Genomic DNA, 18,750 nt, shown 5'->3' on the forward strand with positions numbered 1-18,750 from the left:
TTTGTTTCAAAAACTTACAAACCCTGTTTGGCCAAAGGGAACGCTGTGTACACGTTTGGAAGGAATGCCTCTCTCAAGCCCATCTCTTTTGAAACTGACAGTTTCAGACTTGATAAATTTCCAGCATGATGTTCCATCTGGGAGCCTTGTGAAACTCCTATAGATCTCACACACTTGCATTTCTCTATGGGCAAACAGGACAATGTATACATGGGTTTTGTGCAATTTTCTGTATTGGATGTCTGTCACATCTGGTGCGCCTTAGCTTTCTGCCCTACAAATGTCTGCTAATGAAACCAGCCATGCCGAACATGGAAATAACTATACTCTGAGAAATCTCAGCCACAAGAAAGAAACCACCTTGCCAAGACCACACAAGTGAGATGCAAGATGGAATTTGATTTCCCATCTATCAGAATTCAACTTCCTATTTCATCTCCATGTGCCTATCTGTATGCATGCTTACTGAACGTTTGGAAAATGTTACCAAGCAATGTTACCATAATGTTAACATTACCATAAAGCAAGCTGAATCCAATTTTAGCAGATTCTGTAGGTTCAGATGGTTTGGCAATTTTAACTGAATAAGATTTTTATTTGCTTGGCTTTTAGATCCGATCTGAAACGATTGCCACATATGCCCTCTGCGGATTTGCAAACTTTGGTTCTTTGGGATTGGTAATTGGAGGACTAAGTAAGAACAGTGTTCTTGTTTGGACATATTTCTTGTTTGGAGGCAAATATAATTCAAATTAAAAACAACAGTACCTGGAGCTGTAACACACAGGGTTTCACAAATTTTTTCTCCATGGCAAGCTTGCCCCCCAGGTGAGCATGATGAGCCCCCACCCTTCTTCTAAACTTGGACCTGGAGAGGATCATCTCATGCTGTGTTCCCAGTCCAAAGTACAACAGGAAATGGCAGTCCCTGAGCTCCTTCTGAGCTTGGAGTGGTCTCTGACCTGTGCTCACTGTGATATTAGATAAGACCCACACCTAAGTTGAGTGAACTCATGGAAGCCACAAGTGTATTCTTCATGTATATCACTAATGGTGGCACACAAAGTTCTTCCCCTTCCCTCTACTTTCTGTGAGGTAGATTAGCCTGAGAGATAGCAGCTTGCCCAATGTCATCCAGCGAGTTTCATGTTTCTGTGGCAAGTTGAACCTGACTCTTCCTGTTCTAATCTATTAATGTACCCACTACACACACACCACATTAATTGAACGGGTTAAAACAGGGCTTCTCAAACTAGGGCATCGAAACACCCCAGACTGAGGACCCTGGCCTCTGCCCCCTTAAGGGGGCTAAGAGGGGACACAGGGACTGGCATTTACTTACCAGTCCCTGCTGCAGTCCCTTACTTACTGGCATTTACTTACCAGTCCCTGCTGCAGCCTCCTGGGGGTGCGGGGAGCCCTGTGTGACCCTCCTCAGGGCTCCCTGAAGCTTCGAAAGTGAAAACAGAGTGATTGTGCTCCACTGCTGTGGCTCAAACTCTCCCAGAGAGTTTGAGAACCGCTGGGTTAAAAGATCAGCCAAAATTTGTGGGCCCCTGATGATACACATACAAATGAAAACACATCAGTCAGGCTGTAGTGTTCCTATTATTATGCCGTGAAGCCCAAGGCATCCTACAGTGGGCCTCACCAGCCACTGGAAGATTCTTGTTTGCTGCCTTTACTGAAGTAAGTTTAGTGATGCAGCTTTTAAGATTTGCTTAAAAGCGGTGTTATGCTCACACTAAGAACACCTCTTTTAAGCAAATCTGAGGTAGAAATGAATTAAAACACTGGTTCTAAAACTCTCTGGGAGTTAGAAAACCAGGGCATGTCTTTGCAGGGGCAGAGTGGAAAGCAGCAATGCAATTCCCAGGATTGTGCTGCTGTGTGTGTGTGGGGGGGGGGGGGGAGGGCTGTTTTTAATTTAACCTACCTGCTGCCAGGGTCCAGGGCATGCAGGGAGCCTCGTGGCTTGTAGAATGAAAAAAAAAAAATTGCAACCCACTTCCAGTTTCACAATTGCAACCTCGAAGTGGGTCGCAATTTTTATTTTTACATTCTACAAGCCGTGGGGCTTCCTGTACCACCTGTACCCAGCAGCAGGTAAGTTCAGTTAAAAACAGACCCCCCTTCCCCCACAGTCACTGCTTTCCTCCTGCCCTACCCCTTAATGGAAAAGGGGCAGGGTTCTCAGGCTGGTGGGTCGCGACCCACCAGTTTGAAAACCATTGAATTAAAGAATTCTGAGCTCAGGAAAAGTGATTGTGCAAACCCAGAATACGCTATCTATAGAAACAAAGACAGCAATAGAAGAAGTATGCTATCAAAGTAAATACTGAATGCTTTTATGAGTTTGAATGGGGTAATATGGTTTGTAATTGGGTGAGTTGGGATTTAAGGGCAGCTGTGTCGCAAACTCTCTGCTCTCTTATAATTTTCATCTAATGCTTTCCTCAGCATCCATGGCTCCCTCCCGGAAGAGAGACATTGCAGGAGGCGCTTTCAGGGCTATGATTGCTGGTACTGTGGCCTGCTTCATGACAGCTTGCATTGCAGGTATTCTGTCTCCAGATGCCACAGGGTGGCAGTACTTTGGTGTGTCAGTCACTGCTTTCCAGGTGCCAGTGTTGTGCTGTCACATGTCGGGAGCATGCTAAATGCCATTAGCTAACTACTGCATGGTAAGGTCTGTGTGCATGATTTTACTAAAAAAAAGTGGCATGCGCAGTGGGCCTGACCTGGATCTGTACGGTGGCTGGAGGAAAGGGGGTTTTAACCCTCTGCTCCCCCATGGTCCCAGTCTGGGTTACCAGATATCAGGGATCCCATATAGAGAGTACAGATTGAGTCTCACTATTCATTCCCAGAACTCACATGGATGGCAAAAATGGCATTAAAGCAAATCCATTTTTAAAAAAAATGTCCCTTTGCTAGGCAATTTAAAAACAGCCTTGCTTACCTTTGTGATGTAGGACAGAGGCATTAAGCAGATAATCCATCAATCAGTCTTCTCCAGGTGCTTAAGAAAGGCTTCACTCTGAGTCAGAGACCCCTCCCTTCACCTAGAGCACAGCGCTGGGAAAGAATGCTAAGTGATTACTTTCTTTCACGTGCTCAGGGGGAAGGGAGGGGTCGCTTCCCTTGGAGTGAAGCTGTTCTAAGTGCCTGGAGAGAGAATGATTGATGGATTGTCAGCCGGCTGGCCTCTCTCACATTATCAAGGCTGCTGTTAAACGACTTTTTTTCCTTTAATTTAAAGGGCCTTTCTCATCACGTTGAAATAAAACTGTGGGTGAAAAATCCATGGATAATTAGGTTATACCTGTATTAGCCCCAGAAGAAACATCCCATTGACACCAATGGGCATCTTTCCTGGGACAAATAGCTGTGGTGACAGCCTGATTAGGACTGCAGCAGGGCAAACAATTAACCCCTACATGCACATGGTCATGATACATCAGGCCTTGATGCTCTTTATGTTAGAAAATCAAACATGCAATTGCTAATAATTCTTAAAAGAATAAAATTTCACATCCTTTTTGATGTGTAGACCCCCCCCCTTTCCCCCACAAAGATTAAATCTATGGTAAAATGCAATAGGCTTCAGCTTGAATGCTTCAAAAGGTGTGGGGGTGTGGAACAACCATTTAAAAATACTGTCTTCAGAATGGGTTTTCGAGAGTCCCTTTCACACACCCCATCTCCAGTTGATATTACAGTATTTCTTTCCTTGTCTGACTAACCTTGAAGTGAGTATTGTGCATTGAGAAGCTGTGCAAACCATTTTTCAATGATTTTTGGCCCAACCTTATGGGCATTACTTCACTGCTGGAACACTGAACTGCTTCAGTGGCACAACGTGCTATACAGCTGTCGCAAACAGTAATATGCCGTTCTGTGAAGAAGGGCTGCCTTCACAAGCAAGTGCATACTAGTGGCCTTTCCCTGAGCCCTGGCACTGGTAAGTCAGTGTGTGGAGCAGGGAGGAAGTGGAGGGTAGACAGAATAGGGCAGAATGGCTTGGGATCAAGGCTGGGAAAGGGGCAGTATCAGTGGTGTTCCCAATATCTCCCTTCCTGGCCTCCTTTCTGGGTGCATTCAGGCCTGCCAGCTAAATAGCTGGCAGCAGAGCTTTATCTGGAGCAGACCTGTGGGACTTCCCCTGCCCACAGAATGAAGCATGCACTCTGATAGCATGGCAACACCGCAGAGGGATTTTGATAGGATTGGGCTCTTTGGCACTCTATCCAAGAATACATTGCTTAATAGAAGTGGTCTCCGTTCTCTATTTTCAGGAATATTATCTGTTGCAGAAGATCCATGCCGCATGGTATTAGAAAACAACTTCAACGCAACCCACAACAGCTCAGAAATAGTTAATTGCTGCTTAAACCTCTTTAACAGGTAATTTCAAAAAGGCAGGGTTTCAATTCCAAATTAATGCTTTTGCAGATGACAGGAATATTGTATGAGATACTGAAATATAGATAATGCACTGCTCTTAGGACAATATGGAAAAGTAATATTCAGGATGACAAATTGTGCACTATTTGGCTTACATAATATTTCGGTTCATGCAAGAAGCTCAGTATTTGTAGTTTATAACATTATATTTTTGCCATTTAAAAAATACAGATTGAAACTAAGCACAGGAAGTAAAAAAAAAAAAAAAAAAAAAAGAACAGCCATGGCAGGGAAAAACCTAAATTGTGCCTGGGCAACTTCTCCCTATGTGCTGTTTTCCCATTGAAGATTTCCCACCCTGAAATATTTCATTGCTACAGATGAAGCTCACTATGGCTGTTTCCCTTTTTCACCTACAAAGAAAATGTCCTGTGTACATCCTGTTTCAAGCCTCTATTAATGATAGCCCAACCCTATCCCCTACCACTGACAATGATGTGGCCATGCTAGTGGGGTACACGATATAGTCCGTGGTGGGGGAGCAATCAGGAAGCCTGCTAAATATTTTGCTAAATATTCAAAATAAATATTTTGTATTTATCTCTGTGCAGGCCTCCTCGTGGCCTGTGGGTCTCCTTGGGCCTACAGAAGCTATGTAGCTGGTTTAGGTCCAAGGGGAGAAAAGGGGAGTGGATTTGAAAAGAGCGGATAGGAAACTGGCAGATGCTGGTGTTGCTGGGTTCCACTCTCCTCCCCCCCCATGACATGCCCCCCACTGCTAACTTACCCAAATCAGTGGAGAAGCAACAGTGGCTGCTGGCCTGTCAGTGGCCAGTTCATTCCACTGTCACAGAAGACCCAAACTCAGTGGTCATGGTATTGTGGCTCTAATTGGACAAGCCATAGGTTTTATGCAAAAGTACACTCTTTGTTGTGATGTGTTTGTAGGGTCCCTGTCCTGGAGGGGCCTGGAGCAGGCTTGTTCCACCCCCAGGGAGGCCTCAGATTAGCTGAAGGGGGAGGGGGTTCCAGCACCCTTGTCCTCCTCCCTAGCAGAGCTGCCAGACCTGGCCTAGGAGCAGGAGCTGTTCACCTCACAGCTCCCTGCTTCACACTGACTGCCTCTCATCCCTGGCCTTCCTGCTTTATGGAGCAAGCCCGCCCCCTTTGGCCCCTCCCCTTCCTCCAGGTGGGGCAGAAAAGGCCTTTCCTGTTCCTGGCTTGTTTCCTGCAGTGTTCCTCGTTTGCCCTGCCAGCCCCCTCTGGCTGGTTGGGGTGAGCCAACCTGCTTTGCCCCCTTCAAGGGCAGGGAAGCCTCCCCACCCTGGGCATGGGGTGCCTGCTCCAGGGTAAGTCGGGGGGGTCAGGGCATCTGGGAGGGGCCCCGACAGTGTTCTAAATTTGTGTTCTTCAATTATTGATTACACTCATTGTTTTAACATGTTCTTTGATTACATTATTAAAACTTCCTTTCCCTTTTTCCACCAGTTCACACAGTTCCATAGGAAATCACAGCTTGAGGTCCTTGGCTGGATGCTGTAAACTTCTGAACCCGTCAACATTTAACTGCAGTTTGACCACTCCATTATTTTAAGTAGAGGCACTTTAATTTTAAGAACAAGCATAGGAATTTACCTCAGTAGTGGGAAGACAGGATGACAATGGAATTGTCTTTTTGTTACAGACAGGACATACCTTGTTTTCAGCTCACTAGTTTGGCAGCTACACAAGTCCTTCAGGTTCACAAGAGTTACTGGGTAAGTGTCCATTGGGGGGTAACTCCAATGAACTCTTGTGTCCTAATCTCAAAAACTGGTCATGAAGAAAGACGGACATATCTAAATATGAAAAGCTGCTGCAAATGTTTAAATATTGATCCAAAATTCCTGCTTGCTTATCCTTTTCAATATATAAAAAGCAGGGATAGCACTTCAGCCTAAGTTCTCTCACACACTCGGGGACAAAGCATTTTGTATGGTTCTGGTTTTGCTCTACTGAAACAAAATTACCTTACAATGTGATCATAAGTATATCTACTCAGAAATGTTCCATTCATTTCAGCAGGATTTGCTTCCAAGTAAGCATGCTAATGATTGCAGTCTTACAGCCCAATCCTATCCAACTTTCCAGCACTGGTGCAACCACAATGCAGCCCTGGGGTAAGGGAACAAATGTTCTCAAACCTTAAGGAAGCCTCTGTGACTGCACCCCCAACACAGGAAGCAGTGCAAACCCCATAGGCACAGCAGCACCAGCACTGGAAGATTGGATAGGATTGGGCTGTCACTCGCTTTTAATAGATCACTGTGATTTTGTATTGAATGAATTAAGACACCTCTCCCATAGTTGGTTTTGTATTAAGGTTTTCTAATGCCCTCAAAATCTGTCCAGGCATGACCTAATATATACCAGGAACTGGAGAATTGTAGTGCAGTTTTTTAAAATAAGTTCTGACTTTTATTTTGGTGGCAAAACACTAAGTAGAATCGGTTGAAAATTTAGCTATGATTTTTTTTCCCCAGTGTAGAAGTGGATTCATAGCTTAGTGGTAAAACAGATACTTTGTTTGCAGAAGGTCCCAGGTTCAATCCCTGGTATTGCCAAATCGGACTCAGAAAGACCCCTGAATGAAATTCTGGAGAACTGATGCTGGTCGCTGTACACAATACTGTGAGGTAGAAGGAACAATGACCCAACTCAGTAGAAAGCTGCTTTGTATGTTAAACATTTCTAGAGCCTTTACTTTCAGGTTGGAAACTTTGAAAGAATATCGGATAATGTATTATCATCTGTACTTTTAAAAGTCTCAGAGCATACAATCACATATGTACAAAAACAAATATCATAGTGACAGTTCCTATGACCAACAATGGTTGCCATGGTTGACATTATTCCAGTAGCAGTTCTGCATAATTCTGCATAATTATTACTACTGGTGAGAGCAGAGAAGATCAACAAGCTGTTGATATGCATGTGAAAATACATTTTCACAGAACCACACCATGCATGAAAGGCCTTCAAATACTCTTTTACAATTAAATAAAAAAATAATCACAAGGTGGCATAGGCAACGAGCAAAAGGACAGTTGTGGCTCTTGTCACTAGTAGTCACATGGCAAACAACAGGGCTGCCAACTCTGAATCTGTTCTTGGAGAGGTTTTCTTTCTCCCCATGTGGTTTAATAGTCATTATGCCAGGAAGGCTCTATTAATGCCTCTAGGAATGCTTTCAGTAGTCATCTGAAGATTGATGCCAATCCCTAGAGAATTCAAATCAATCCTGGAGGGTTGGCGACTGTAAAAATGGATAATATGGTGATGCTTTTGGAACCACATTTTGAGGGCCAAGCTGTTTGCTCTATGGAGTTCTGTTTAACTTTTCCCTAGTATTATTGCTTTTAAAGAAAAATTTATACTTAAGGCTGAAGTCAGGATCAGGTGGGTGGGAAATTGTGTTTTCCCCTGCTGGTTGTTTTTTCTCTTGCAAAATATTCCACTTGGTGAAAAAAGTTGTTTGGAGGGGAAATTTTGAGAGGGGGAAAAACTATGAGTGGAGAAAGGATTAAGCACAGCCTTCTTACCCTCTACTTCCAATTACATCTTTCAGCAACTTACACAAAAATTCCATAGATGGTGTAGTTCAGCCCTGACATAAAGGCAATGCAAGCAAATAGTATATCTGGGGGAAGAATTGCAGTTATAACATTCTGTAACCTGAGTGCTGGGGCAATAGGGGACAAACTACACATAGCTTGGTCCATCTCTGTGTTTGTGTTTTGCCTTTAAAATAAAATGTGGCAAAACAAGACAAAACCACAGCATGAGTAGGGTGGACTCTACCCTGCTATGGTTCCTGTCTTGATCACAGGTGCTATCTGGATCATAGTTCCCCCCCCCCAAAAAAAAAAAAATCTTGCAGGCGGGGTTGCAAGTGGGATTGGACCAGCAGTAGGAACGAAGTGCTAAAACCCTCCCCTCACTGCAGGTTCAGCTTGTTTAGTGGGTCCCACAGCAGTATTTATAAAAAGCAAAGTTAATAGCACAGTACCATGTTAAGCATTCATCATAACATGAGTTTGACTCTGAGATGCAAACCCCCCCCCCCCACTTATGGAAAGCACAATCTCATGGAAAGTTTTGTGAAGGATGATGCAAAAATGGGGAACAGGTGCAATTTTGTGGTCTGGAAAGGCCCAGAGTAACTAAGACCTCTGTTAGGAGGGCAACAACGTCTTCCTGTTCATTGTACAGAATGAAAGTGTTAAAGAATGTACATTGTCAAGAATTAAGTAAACTATTTTGTTCCTTTTTCTTAATAAAGACATTATATGTTGTAGAGCCGTGTCCAATTCTTTACTTGGAAAAGGTCAGGAATTTTGCACTGTAAGAATTTAATAGTGATCTTTTATGCTTGAAAACATTTTCACAGGACACATTTGAATTCATGCAAGAAAACATGACAGTGGCAAAGTTAATTTTGACCAACATGCTTTTTTTTTGAAAAAAAACAAAACACAAAACTATTGGGTACCCAGACAGTTTTCTCTCTTTCTTGATCACACCTTTGGTACAGGCATGGTTTTGGGAGAGATTGTAGAATTAAAGATTAAGGGTGCAATCCTGACGTGACTTTGGGCTGGCGCAAGTCCCTTTTGCCGGCCCAGGAGGGTTGCAAACGTGCTGTAAGGCACATTTGCACCTCCTCGGGAGGAAGCCCAGGCCCTTGCACCCAGAGGCTGACACAAGTCTCCGCACCAGCTTCCTTGGCAAGGCTTGCATCGGCCCAGCTGGACCAACACAAGCCTCTGGGGTGAGTGGGGAGGAGGCAGGCAGGCGGGAGGGAGGGAGGGAGGGAGGCATTCCTGGGTGGGGGGGTGAGCGGGCAGGGAGGAGGAGGCAGCGAGGCTGGGAGCCCGCACTTATGCTGGATCCCAACCCTTGTTCCCAGGGAGTTCGGAGTGGCTTCAAGCTGCTCCGCTCTCCTCTGATTTGCACCACCTCAGGAGGTGGCGCGAGTCTGAGGATACCCATAGGGGCAAAGGCGCCTTACCCCGGTATAAGAGGAAAAGTTTCCCCTTGTCTCTGGCTTAGCCACCTTGGGCCCCTATCCTGCGTTGGATACAGCACAAGCCTCTTGGCTTGTCTGTTCCAGTGCAGGGTAGGATTGTGCCCTAAATTAGGAAGCATAATAACAGTAATCTGTGTTTCTCATAAAGTGAAAAACAACATAGCCATTACAATTGAAACCCTTCTGCCGATTGAAAGGTGAAGGGAAGTTTCTCAATCCACAATTTATCTGTGTTTGGAAATACTGAAAAAGATGAGCCAAAAGATGCTATATTATAGGGAATAGGTGGGCAAATGTGGACTGACAAAGTATATACCAAGCAGAGGGACGAGCCATAGTTTTCATTAAAATTAATATTTCTTTCATCCATAGAAGTGATGGAGTAGTGGAGATACACAATCGTGCCTTGGCATTCCACATTGTCTCTGCCAAAACAAGTAAATGAATAAATCGGTGTTTTAAAAAACCACAATCTCACAACCTTTTCTTGTTGCTATTTCATATGCAAGAGAAAGGAATTCACTATAGCAACCAAGAGATGTTGATCAACAGATACATGTTATCTGGGTAAATATTAAATCTGGCATATTTATCACTCTCTAATTATTAAGTGCCTAACTACAGTTTGATCCACAAAGCAATCATGGGGAAGGGGTGGTTGATCCTTTTGCCCACACCATTTCCTCAGTTTAAATCCAACCTCACAAAGCTATTAACCCCATATTAATTAAAATACAGGTAAGGGCATCTCAGTATAGTGCTGGTTTTCCACCACGTCCAGTAGAACTAATGGCAGTTTCAGGGTATGGTTTAGATTGTAAAGAGATGGCAAAGGGCAGATCAATAATTAAAATAATTTATCCAACTGCCCCTTCGCCAATTAAATTAGCAGTCCCTTGCAAGGTTGTGGAATAACAGAAAAGACATCAGCTCTAATCACGGCATGGACGTATCATATCATAGGGTATTTGGCACTAAGATGTCAAATGTGCACTACAGGAAATATCTGAAATGTTCCCTATTCCTGTAAAACATTCAGAACATATAATAATTTTTAATATGGAAAACAACTTAATTTTTGTAGTTTGTAGATGTGAACTACTTCCACCATCAGCTCTCTTCTGATTCAAAAGGGAATGAGCAGAGCAGCCAGGCCTTTGTGTGCATAACCCCTTCTTTGTTTAAAACTGAAATGTTGCCTGCCAACGGTTTGGAGAAGAATGGAGGCTGCAGATTAAATCCAGCCTGTCTCCTCCTCTGCTTCCAAACAGATGAGGGATTTCATTTTTTTTTTTTTTTAAGAAAGGCTACTTAGCATACAGATTTGGTTGCTGGATTGGGAAGAGGAATCGTGTTTCCAGCATCTGCTAGCATGCCTGGTTCAGAAGTGAGATAGAGATACGCATGTATCTTGTCCACATGTTGTTGCACGTTTCCCAAATTTAAAGCCCAATCGCATCCAAACTGCACAATGCAGTGATGCTGAAACAGCTGCCATTGTATTCAGTGTAGGCAAAGAAGCTGCTGGAGGTCTCCCTAAGGTAAGAGGACTTTTGTCCCCTTGCCCCAGGGACAGCCTCAGCAGCTGCTATGGGAATACTCAGTCCTGCACTTGAAAATTTGCTGGCACAGATAAATGCAGCCCTGTGTTGGTAAATCAGGCCCAAGAGGAGGGATAGGATCTGGTGGCAGCCTCTGTCACCGTCCCTGCCCCTCCCAAGCCCAGTCTGCCCATCCCCTGCCCCCACTGCCAGGCTCCCTGTCACATTACTACTCTTCCCTCCCCCTGAATTCCTCCTAGTTGTTTGGCGGTGAACTTACCGCTGTCGGTGCTTGGAGCCTCTCTGACCAGTGCAAAGGCCCAGCACCTGCCCGTGTCAACCTCTGTGCTGGCGCCTGCCTCTGCTCTGCTGGCTAGGAAGGAAACATGTAATCAGGATGCTGGACAGAACCTGAGACACCATAAATAGGAGATGGATTAGATTCAGGATCTAACTTAACTTGCTTGTGTCAAGCAATACTGACATAGGTTAAAGCCACAATTTCATAATGAAACGAGGTAGCATTTTATTGTTTAAAATGTTTATTAATTCCCTTGAAAGGGGATGTTAATAGTTGCCAGAATTCACCCCATCTCACCCCAGCAGTATCAATTCTAGTGGCTGTCTGCTGGTATTCTTTTGCATCTTTTTAGATTGTGAGCCATTTAGTTATTTGATTTTTCTCTGTAAACCGTTTTGTGAACTTTTAGTTGAAAAGCGGTATATAAATACTGTTTATTATTATTATTATTATTATATAGGTGGGGCCTTAGCATCTAAGAGGGATTTATTCTCAGACCTCTGCGGATATTGAAAACTGCAGATACTGAAATCCACTGTTTTGGGCCCTTTTAAAGCCTCCAATGGCAACCAGAACTATGCTCCAGTCATCTCCAGAGGCTGAAGCCCACAGAAGCTGTGCACATCTGCCCGCGGCCTCTGTGGGCTTCTGAATGCCTCATGAAGGCAAAAAAAAGCAACTTCTGATTTCCATAGGGAAACCAGAAGTGACATTTTTAATGCCTTACAAGGCATTGCGAGGCCCGGGGAAGCCTTCCGGGGGCTTTAAAGGCATTAAAAAATTTTTTGAGGGGGACCCATGTTGAGTCAGATCCGTGGATATAAAACCCATTGATAAACAGTTTGTATATAAAAATTTGTATATAAAAATGATTCCAGATACCAGTAAGATGATAAGTAAAAAGGATCTTCTAACGAGAGTGGGGACAATTTGTCAAATTTTGTGATGATAAAGACAAATTGATATTTTTTATATTTTGCTAGAATTACAGATTACAACATGATTTTCCCACTCAAAAAAGAGATATCTGACCTGTTGTACTGTCTACAGGGAAACATGTGCCCAGTTTATGACAATATATTTCTAAATATTGTGCTGATGAAATCTTTGTGAGCAAATAACAAAGTTTACAATATTCTACTACTGCTGCTTAATGGCTTCACCCTGATGCATTTTAGCTGGATTGATTATATCACATTGTATTTTCCATCTCTGTTCCTTAGGAAAGAGACACTAGGTGGCAGAATTTCATCAGGGAAATTTTTCTAAAACCAGCATTCCTCCAACTTGTGCAGCTTTCTAATTTTGCCCCAGAGAATGGAGTTGTGTGCTGCTGAATCCAAGATAAATCATTTGAAACTCTCATCCAGAGGGACGCTCCTGACCAATAAAGTACAAAGGAAGCGCCCCCCTCAAATTCACCAAGCACCACCTGAGCTCATCAACACCCCTAGGACTTTGTATTGCCAAACAGATGTGCCCCAGTACAGTCAAATCTTGATAAATCTCTAACAAAGATTGAAGAAAGACTTGATCCCATGTCTCAATAACTGTGATCTGTTGTCACAATATTGTCAATATTGTCAACAACTGACCTGTTTGGGTTACTAAGGGCCCATTCCTGAACTTGGCTCACCAGCTCACCACTGGCACACACTCGCAAATGTGCTGTAAGGCATGTTTGCGAGTCTTACCACAGGCCCAGCATTGGAGCTAGCCCAGTGTGAGCCCACACTCGGCCAGCTCCAGTACTGGGCCCATGATCCATCACCTGGCGCTCCGTGTGAAGCGCAGGGCAGCAGAGAGTTAAGAAGGGGTGGGGTGTGGCAGGGGCAGGAAGTGGAATGGGGGGACAGGACCAGAGGAGCTTAGCTCCACTGGATCCAGAGCCCCATGTGGGGCCTTACAGCCTGACTAAAGAGCCGCTGCAGACTCGAGTAGCCCTATTGCAGAGCTACTTCCCTTACCTGGAGGAAGCAGATGAAATGTCCCCCAAAGAGCCACCGGCGGTTGCCCAGTGCACTCAGGCTGCCATGGTAGCTGGGCTGTGGTAGCTGGGCCCAGCTAGGTGGGCTGACCGACTTGGTATTCCTCTAAAAATCCGGGGAAAGATGCATGGGGTGATGGTGATAAGATTTCAGGGGTGGGGGTGGGCGGGCAGGGATACTCTACACCTCTAACTTGAATAAGCCATACCACTGTGCTGATTTTGGCATATACTGTACACATGAGCACCACTGTCTGTCAGTCTATATGGCAACTGCAAAGAGGGAGGCACAATCCACAAGAAGAAATTTCCATATATATAACATAATACTTTGTGCAAGTGATAACACACCTTGTATTTAGTACTAAAGTGTCCAGCTGAAATCACCCCACTGGGGACACATGATACAACCACCTTGCTAAAGTTAGGTTCATTCAGTACCTAGATGGGTGACTGCCTAGGGAAGCCATATATGTTGCCTTGAATTTCATGAAGGAAGAAAGGCAGGACATAAATATAAGGAATATAATCGCATATAAGGAATGGAATATAAGGAATATAAGAAATGGAATTTGCATATAAAAAATGCAAAATCTGAAAATGGAAGGCAAGATCTAAATAGTGGTCTTTTTCAGGAATGCAGCAGAGAGGCTCAAATGAGAATGCTTCCATTCTCCAGATCACCACTTTTACAAAAGGACCTTTCCCCCATGTTCAGGGGAAAACATGTCTGTTTAGGTCAGAATGGCATAACAGAGTAAGAGATCCGTAAGGCCAGGTGAAGGTAAAACACACTAACAGCCCAATCCTAACCTGCACTGGAATGGGAAGGCTGGCTGGCCTCCCCTTATACCAGTGTTCCTCAAACTGTGGGTCAGGACCCATGGGTCATGAGCCCATTTCAGGTGGGTCACCCTTCATTTCAATATTTATTTATTTTTAATATATTAGGCTTGGTGTGATGTGACTAAATTTGGGGAAGTGTCACAGATTTGTACTTTTAACAGGCAACTATGAAGATGCTTTTAACAATCATAGTAAAAGGGACTTACTCCTGGGTAAGTGTGGCTAGGATGTCAGCCTAGGACTGTTAAAAATTTTCTTGCTTGATGATCTCACTTCCGCTCACAACATCACATCTAGTGGGTCCTGACAGATTCTCATTCTAAAACGTGGGTCCCAGTGATAAAAGAGTGAGAACTGCTGCCTTATCCAAAGTGGGGTTGGGTCCAGCTACGGTTCAGCCCAGGGCAAGGAGAATTCATTCCCTTTACTCTGGATAATGCTGCAGCAGCCCCAAAAGAACTACTCTGGGCTGCCCAGGACCAGGGTTAGGATCTAACCCTGGCCCCACCCCTACCCCCCGCTCACCCACTGCCCGCCTAGGGGCCCACCTACTGCTCACCCTCCCCTGCCATGAAATGCCTCCACCTCATAGGCTTACCTTTTGCGCTGTCCCACAGGGCTTAGGTTGGCCTCCCTCCTTGCTCAGTGATGCAAAAGTGCCTTATGGCATGTTTTTGACACCTCTGGGATGGCGCAAGGGACTTGTGTCGGCCCATCTCCCTTTTGGGATTGCACCCTGTGTAAAATCTCTTTTCAGTAAAAATGCCTTTTGTTTTTTGTTCATGTATTATGTGCACAAGACATTTAAAAAAAACACAACCAAACAGCTTTATCCTATTTGGTCTCAATGCGTGGATGAGACGGTGGTGTAGGGAGGAGGGGTTTAGATTCGTTAGGCACTGGGGAACGTTTTGGAACAAGTGGGGCCTGTACAAGAGGAACGGGCTCCACTTGAACCAGAATGGAACCAGACTGCTGGCGCATAACATTAAAAAGGTGGCAGAGCAGCTTTTAAACTGATCCCTGGGGGAAGGCCGACAGGAGCCGAGGGACATCCGGTTCGGGTCTCCTCATCCCTATGGGATGAGGATGGGGAGGTTAGAGAACAACAAGACAAAGGCAGAGTAGGAGAAGAAATTGGGAAAGGTAGCATGATGGGATGTGATAGATGGTTTGGCACACTGAGAGGATGCGGGGACAAAGGAGCGAATAAGCAGCCCATTCTAGGGCATTCCATGTACAAATGCTTTTATGCGAATGCCCGAAGTCTACGAGCAAAAGTGGGAGAACTGGAATGTCTGGTGACAAGGGAAAACATTGACATAGTGGGCATAACGGAAACCTGGTGGAATGCGGAGAATCAGTGGGATACCACAATCCCGGGCTATAAACTCTACAGGAGGGACAGGCAGGGGCGTGTTGGAGGTGGGGTGGCCCTTTATGTTAAGGAAGGGATAGAATCCAGCAAAGTAGAGATTGAAGGTGTGTCCGACTCCACTGTAGAATCTCTGTGGGTTAAATTAGCAGGCTTGTGCAGCGATGCAATACTGGGGGCGTGCTATCGTCCTCCAGACCAGAAATCGGATGGGGACCTTGAAATGAGGAAACAGATCAGGGAGGTGACAAGGAGGGACAGGGTTGTAATCATGGGGGACTTCAATTATCCTCATATTGACTGGGTCAATTTATGTTCCGGTCACGATAAGGAAACCGGATTTCTTGACATGCTAAATGACTGTGGCTTAGAGCAGCTAGTCATGGAGCCCACCAGAGGACAGGTGACTCTGGATTTAATATTGTGCGGTATGCAGGACCTGGTTAGAGATGTAAACGTTACTGAGCCATTGGGAACAGTGATCATGCTGTGATCCGTTTTGACATGCACGTTGGGGGAAGAATACCGGGCAAATCTCTAACAAAAACCCTTGACTTCCGAAGGGCAGACTTCCCTCAAATGAGGAGGCTGGTTAGAAGGAGGTTGAAAGAGAGGGTAAAAAGAGTCCAATCTCTCCAGAGTGCATGGAGGCTGCTTAAAACAACAGTAATAGAGGCCCAGTAGAGGTGTATACCGCAAAGAAAGAAGGGTTCCACTAAATCCAGGAGAGTGCCCGCATGGCTAACCAGCCAAGTTAGAGAAGCTGTGAAGGGCAAGGAAGCTTCCTTCTGTAAATGGAAGTCTTGCCCTAATGAGGAGAATAAAAAGGAACATAAACTGTGGCAAAAGAAATGTAAGAAGGTGATACGGGAGGCCAAGCAAGACTATGAGGAACGCATGGCCAGCAACATTAAGGGGAATAATAAAAGCTTCTTCAAATATGTTAGAAGCAGGAAACCCGCCAGAGAAGCGGTTGGCCCTCTGGATGGTGAGGGAGGGAAAGGGGAGATAAAAGGAGACTTAGAGATGGCAGAGAAATTAAATGAGTTCTTTGCATCTGTCTTCACGGCAGAAGACCTCGGGCAGATACCGCTGCCCGAACGGCCCCTCCTGACTGAGCAGTTAAGTCAGATAGAGGTTAAAAGAGAAGATGTTTCAGACCTCATTGATAAATTAAAGATCAATAAGTCACCGGGCCCTGATGGCATTCACCCAAGAGTTATTAAGGAATTGAAGAATGAAGTTGCAGATCTCTTGACTAAGGTATGCAACTTGTCCCTCAAAACGGCCATGGTGCCAGAAGATTGGAGGATAGCAAATGTCACGCCGATCTTTAAAAAGGGAAAGAGGGGGGACCCGGGAAACTATAGGCTGGTCAGCCTAACATCCATACCGGGTAAGATGGTGGAATGCCTCATCAAAGATAGGATCTCAAAACACATAGATGAACAGGCCTTGCTGAGGGAGAGTCAGCATGGCTTCTGTAAGGGTAAGTCTTGCCTCACGAACCTTATAGAATTCTTTGAAAAGGTCAATAGGCATGTGGATGTGGGAGAACCTGTGGACATTATATATCTGGACTTTCAGAAGGCGTTTGACATGGTCCCTCACCAAAGACTACTGAAAAACTCCACAGTCAGGGAATTAGAGGACAGGTCCTCTCATGGATTGAGAACTGGTTGGAGGCCAGGAGGCAGAGAGTGGGTGTCAATGGGCAATTTTCACAATGGAGAGAGGTGAAAAGCGGTGTGCCCCAAGGATCTGTCCTGGCACCGGTGCTTTTCAACCTCTTCATAAATGACCTGGAGACAGGGTTGAGCAGTGAAGTGGCTAAGTTTGCAGATGACACCAAACTTTTCCGAGTGGTGAACACCAGAAGTGATTGTGAGGAGCTCCAGAAGGATCTCTCCAGACTGGCAGAATGGGCAGCAAAATGGCAGATGCGCTTCAATGTCAGTAAGTGTAAAGTCATGCACATTGGGGCAAAAAATCAAAACTTTAGATATAGGCTAATGGGTTCTGAGCTGTCTGTGACAGATCAGGAGAGAGATCTTGGGTTGGTGGTGGACAGGTCGATGAAAGTGTCGACCCAATGTGCGGCTGCAGTGAAGAAGGCCAATTCTATGCTTGGGATCATTAGGAAGGGTATTGAGGCTAGTATTATAATGCTGTTGTACAAATCTATGGTAAGGCCACACCTGGAGTATTGTGTCCAGTTCTGGTCGCCACATCTCAAAAAAGACATAGTGGAAATGGAAAAGGTGCAAAAGAGAGCGACTAAGATGATTACGGGGCTGGGGCACCTTCCTTATGAGGAAAGGCTACGGCGTTTGGGCCTCTTCAGCCTAGAATAGAGACGCCTGAGGGGGGACATGATTGAGACATACAAAATTATGCAGGGGATGGACAGAGTGGATAGGGAGATGCTCTTTACACACTCACATAATACCAGAACCAGGGGACATCCACTAAAATTGAGTGTTGGGCGGGTTAGGACAGACAAAAGAAAATATTTCTTTACTCAGCGTGTGGTCGGTCTGTGGAACTCCTTGCCGCAGGATGTGGTGCTGGCGTCTAGCCTAGACGCCTTTAAAAGGGGATTGGACAAGTTTCTGGAGGAAAAATCCATTATGGGTTACAAGCCATGATGTGTATGCGCAACCTCCTGATTTTAGAAATGGGTTATGTCAGAATGCCAGATGCAGGGGAGGGCACCAGGATGAGGTCTCTTGTTATCTGGTGTGCTCCCTGGGGCATTTGGTGGGCCGCTGTGAGATACAGGAAGCTGGACTAGATGGGCCTATGGCCTGATCCAGTGGGGCTGTTCTTATGTTCTTATGTTCTTATTTAGGGGCTTACCTACTTACTAGGGCTAAATATGGCATTATAATCCACTTCATGGATGAGGAACTTGTGTGTGATAAGATTCAAAGCTGGTACTGCACAGAGAATAACCATTTCACAGGACTTCCAAGACAAAAAACAAGACAAAAAAATCATCACTTTGCAGTTGAATAATCTGTCGTGAACAGGATAATGTTAATTACAATCCTTGTGCCACCCAAAAACATTAAGACGCTGTACTTCAAAGTACTTAAATGACTTTTTTAGTCATTGGAAAGATAAACACCTATTCTTGAAAAATATCATAGAAAATGTTTATAGGTATGGAACTATAAGGGCTATTTCCAACATGATATTCCTGCATGAAGATCATCTCCTATA

At 44.7% G+C, this 18,750-nt stretch overlaps 1 protein-coding gene across 1 annotated transcript in view; it reads left to right on the forward strand.

The window, feature by feature from the left end:
- The window catches only part of SLC28A3 (solute carrier family 28 member 3), a 70,878-nt gene extending 66,011 nt beyond the window's left edge, over positions 1-4,867 (forward strand). The window contains exons 15-18 of the mRNA XM_066612570.1: positions 613-694; positions 2,461-2,559; positions 4,299-4,407; positions 4,756-4,867. Coding sequence (XP_066468667.1) covers positions 613-694; positions 2,461-2,559; positions 4,299-4,407; positions 4,756-4,867 — 402 coding nt within the window. The remainder of the gene's footprint in view (positions 1-612; positions 695-2,460; positions 2,560-4,298; positions 4,408-4,755) is intronic.
- The last annotated feature ends 13,883 nt before the right edge of the window (positions 4,868-18,750 follow it).

This window comes from Tiliqua scincoides, chromosome 2 (assembly GCF_035046505.1).
Source record: "Tiliqua scincoides isolate rTilSci1 chromosome 2, rTilSci1.hap2, whole genome shotgun sequence".
Classification (NCBI taxonomy): domain Eukaryota; kingdom Metazoa; phylum Chordata; class Lepidosauria; order Squamata; family Scincidae; genus Tiliqua; species Tiliqua scincoides.